Genomic DNA, 4,267 nt, shown 5'->3' on the forward strand with positions numbered 1-4,267 from the left:
CCTTAAATGGCGCTGCAGGAAATAAACAGCGATCACTGTAGCATAACTGAGCCTGCACTGAGCAAGCTCTCCTAATTGAGCACTCTCGTCCCCTCTTCCTCCACCTCATGCGAAATAATAAGGGTCTATTTCCATAGTGTAAGATCCCCTAACCTTTAAAAAAATGGTGTTGTTTTTTTAAGCTATTACTAAAATGAATAAAATACTGATTTCTGAAATGTGTTAAGTGTTCAGACCCCAGGATGAGATAGTCATAGATGTACAATGTCTATGGCTTTACTATGTTTATATAAATATATAGACACCTCCAATTGGATTTTCCTGGATTCTTTTATTGGCAGTTGAAATTTGTATTTGAAATTTCCAGAAAATGTTAGATAAATACATTTTGCATTTGATGTTATAATTGCAACAACCAACTACTAGCAGTAAATCAAAGCGTTTCACATCTGTTTGATTAGAAATATTCATCTGTTTGTGATGTATTTTTATATTTTGCTCCTAAATAAAGGGGAATGATGTGGATGCTGTGGGTAAATGAAATATATCTTATATCTTATCTAAACCTTGTGAGCCTTGGTCTTGAGTGAACTGAGCACAGAACAGTTGAAACAAGTTCGAGAATGCCTTGACTCTTCTTTCATTGCTGCCAGTGTGAAGATCAACACTATAAAACAAGCTTACCTAAAAGGAACTGGGCCTATGGGACATTTTAAGCAAAATGTATTGTATACTTACTTTATAATTTTTTGCTGGACAAACAGGTTACACAGTGCGTGCTAGATCCCTTGGGATGGTTGATATTAATCAAGATAGATTTCTATTGCTCTTATTGGTGACGCAATGGTTCTTTGCCTAGTGCTCCCCACGGGCGCATAAAAAACCCCCAACAACAACAACAACAACAACAACAACAACAACGCTCTCGCCACAACTCGGCGTGGGCGTGGCCGTGCACATGACGTCAACGGCTCGCGTTGGGTGACGAGCCCCTTCTCCGCCCCGCGCGGGTCGAGGGAGGGAGGGGAGGGGAGGTGAGGGGAGGAGTGCGCGAGGCAGAGCCGAGCCCACGTGTGACGCCTGCATTCCCGGCTCGCCGACACTCTCGTCGCTTTCGGCTCGCGTTCGCTCTGACAGCGTGTCTGAGAGTCACTGGCCGCACTCGGGTTAGCAATGGAGGGAGACGGGAGCCAAGCCACGTCCGGGAGCCCCAGCGACTCGCAGCACGACCCGGGGTAAGGCAGCGAATCCTCACCACACTCGACTCCTGTCGTGTCGTTATCCGAGTAGCCCGAAGAGAAACCAAGGAGCCTTTCTGAAACGCGCGTAAATCAGCGCAGCGGCGTTTCTGCAGCCGTCCCTGGTGCGCCCGGCTGCACCTTTGTTCGGCTCGCAGCGCCCGGGCCTGCCCCCCCCTTTGCGAGGCAGCTCGCCGGGCTAAGTGAGCGCTCCTCTCGGGCAGATCCGCGCCGTGCCTCCGTTTAGCCGAGTACTTAGCTGCGCGTCAAAATGGCCGATCTGACATCTGGACTTACTTCTGCTGTGTTTCCCCCCCTTACAGTAAAATGTTTATCGGCGGCCTCAGCTGGCAAACTTCACCAGGTAAGAGAGTCGTCCGCCGCCGTTTTTGGGGGGTCTTGTTGGGTCGTGTTGTGTTGCCGTTAGCGACCCGTCCGTGCTCGCGCTGAACGCCTCGAGCGTGCTTGCGCTGCACGGGATATGTGGTGCGCGAGGGGTTCTTCTGCTCTCCAGTCGTTTTAAGTCCTCTATTCGACCCCTGTGGGTGGGTGGGTGGGGGGCTTTTAAAAAAAGACATTAAAAAAGCACTTGTTCGCCCCCCGAACGGTTACTTACTTGCCTCTTCTCTCTTGTTCTGCTTGCAGACAGCCTTAGAGACTATTTTAGTAAATTTGGAGAAATCCGGGAGTGCATGGTGATGAGGGACCCCACGACTAAACGCTCCAGGTAACATGCTGCGATGCTTTCTCTTCTCCGCACGCTCTTTCCTAGGGGACGGACGGTTATTTTATTTTATTTTTTAAATTTTTTTAGCACCGTGGCTTTTGTTAGGAATTATTCCGTACCAGGTATCGCAGGCATGCGGTGGTTCGTTTTCCCAAAGCCATCGGATCTGCGATTGCGAGAATGCAGTTTGACATCGGATCCCGATAACACACCGCCTGCGTGTACTTGGTTAGCCGTGTGTTTTCCGTAAACACTGCTGTGAGCTGCTGTTACTAAACGCCGTGGCGGTACCAGTGTCGATCAGTTGTTTATTTCACATGGTATCAAAAGTTACGTCGATGTGCGCGATTGTCAAAATATGTGCGAGGGTTGAAAATAGATATAGGCGCACTCGATAACAAATGATTTACGTTTAATTTTGGATGAGTAGTTTTGCATTCGTGCTCTAACTGATATAAATGCTGTCTCTCTGTGTGTGTGTGTGTGTGTGTGTGTGTGTGTGTTTATTTTTCCAGGGGATTTGGGTTCGTCACGTTTGCGGATGCGGCCAGTGTAGATAAAGTCTTAGGTCAACCTCACCACGAATTAGACTCAAAGACGGTATGTTCACTTTTGCTGGCGTGTTTTTTTGCAGTGCTGTTGACAATGCTGGTGTCCGGACATGTAATGCTACACACCGCACGCAGGTTCCTATCATATCCATTCATGTCTAACTCCTCCATGACATTTCTCATTGTACCACTAACACAACAGCAGGCACTTGACGCAAGTAAGTGGCCAGGTAATTATCTCTGTCTTACCCCAGTGCCTGGATGGGCTTTAACCCTGCCTTTGCCAACACACTTTGCTTCTGTCGGAGTAGTTCAAAGGGAACATCTGCTGTGCTGTGCTTTTGTACTGAATACGGCACATGTCAGTTGTGATGTTCACTTATAACATTTGTGTATTTAATCCTTATTTCCGTTTTGAATGGGTGCCAAGCTACACTAATGTGTACCGAGACAGAGATACCTTACCGGAATGCCTGCATTTTGCCGTAGATGCACACAAGCTGATAACGGAGCACAACAAACAAACCACTAAAATGGGCGGCACGTCCAGGACTTTGCTTGTGCTCTTTGTTTGTGTTTTAACTGGAGTCATTTCATCGTAGACAAGCCTTTGTGGTTTTAGGTCGAGTTTCTCTATTGTCGTTGGAGTTGTTCTTGTCTGCAGGTGGCTGCATGGTTCTGAGATTGTTCTGTTTCTTCCTATTGGTCTTGTTAGAACTGTCTTTTAATGTAATATCATTTTATGTCCATATTCAATTTGTTACTTGTTTTGTGGAGATATACATTATTTGTATGTGTGTGTTCTTCTATTAATTAGTAATTGCTGCAGTTTTGTCATAGCTGCCCCAAAATAAGTATCAATTAATTCTTTTTGCACACTTAAAAATAAAGAATATTAATTTTCAAAAAGTCCAGAATATTAAGTTTCAAAAAGATTTGTGTTTTTATGCACAGTGATTGAAGTCATTTATCTTTAGCATTTTTCTAAAATATATATATTATGATATACATAATAAAGTAGTATTATCCACAGATAACTTTTTAATAATTTTATGTACCAAAAAAGGTTATGTTTTTTATAGTCCCCTAATAATAAATTGTATCTAGTAAATGTCAACATGTACCATGGGCGAGTTACTTTGCAAAGTCGGTGCTCTCAGGTACTTTATCTTTTGAAACTTGCTCATCATTTTTGTAATATTGTCAAAAGCAGATTTGCAGACTTCTGGGAAAACTGTTCACTGGGCGGCACCTTTATTTTGCGGACCAAATCCTATCAAATATGCACTATATCTGGTATATTTTTGCATTATATTGCTATTTCAGATCTGAGGGGCAGTAGACAATAGTACGTTGTATGAGTTAGGTTTGTACACATATGGGCTTCGAATATTTCGCAATCAGGAGACTTGAATCAAAGAGCTTTAGTTTAGGCTAGTTAGCCTATGGACAGACCTCCTAACATTTCCATCACTGTTGTTTTAATGAAGGATTTACTCATTAAAAATGGAAAGGCATAGAAAAGACAATAAGAATTTTAGGGTTTTAAAGGACTTTAAAAATCCTGTGAAATGGGTGAGGGATTCTTTTGGTGCCTTTCTCTTACATGTAGCTTTACGATTTGAACGGGTTTAAGTTTGTGGAAATTCTCAGCTGACCAGTGTAGATGAGAGGCAGATGGAAACAAATATGGTTATTCAAGAAAAAAAAGGTAAATATTAAACAAATTAAGCCCATGGTGAGTGCCTTCC

The 4,267-nt window shown here is 43.7% G+C and overlaps 1 protein-coding gene across 4 annotated transcripts in view; it reads left to right on the forward strand.

The window, feature by feature from the left end:
* The first annotated feature begins 317 nt into the window (after positions 1-317).
* msi2b (musashi RNA-binding protein 2b) overlaps positions 318-4,267 on the forward strand; it is a 169,807-nt gene continuing 165,857 nt past the window's right edge. For all 4 annotated transcript variants that reach the window (XM_035534014.1, XM_035534013.1, XM_035534015.1 and 1 more), the window contains exons 1-4: positions 318-1,235; positions 1,562-1,602; positions 1,884-1,965; positions 2,481-2,565. In XM_035534014.1, the coding sequence (XP_035389907.1) occupies positions 1,174-1,235; positions 1,562-1,602; positions 1,884-1,965; positions 2,481-2,565 (270 nt within the window). In that variant the 5' untranslated portion in view covers positions 318-1,173. The remainder of the gene's footprint in view (positions 1,236-1,561; positions 1,603-1,883; positions 1,966-2,480; positions 2,566-4,267) is intronic.

The sequence above is a fragment of the Electrophorus electricus genome, chromosome 15, assembly GCF_013358815.1.
Source record: "Electrophorus electricus isolate fEleEle1 chromosome 15, fEleEle1.pri, whole genome shotgun sequence".
Lineage (NCBI taxonomy): Eukaryota > Metazoa > Chordata > Actinopteri > Gymnotiformes > Gymnotidae > Electrophorus > Electrophorus electricus.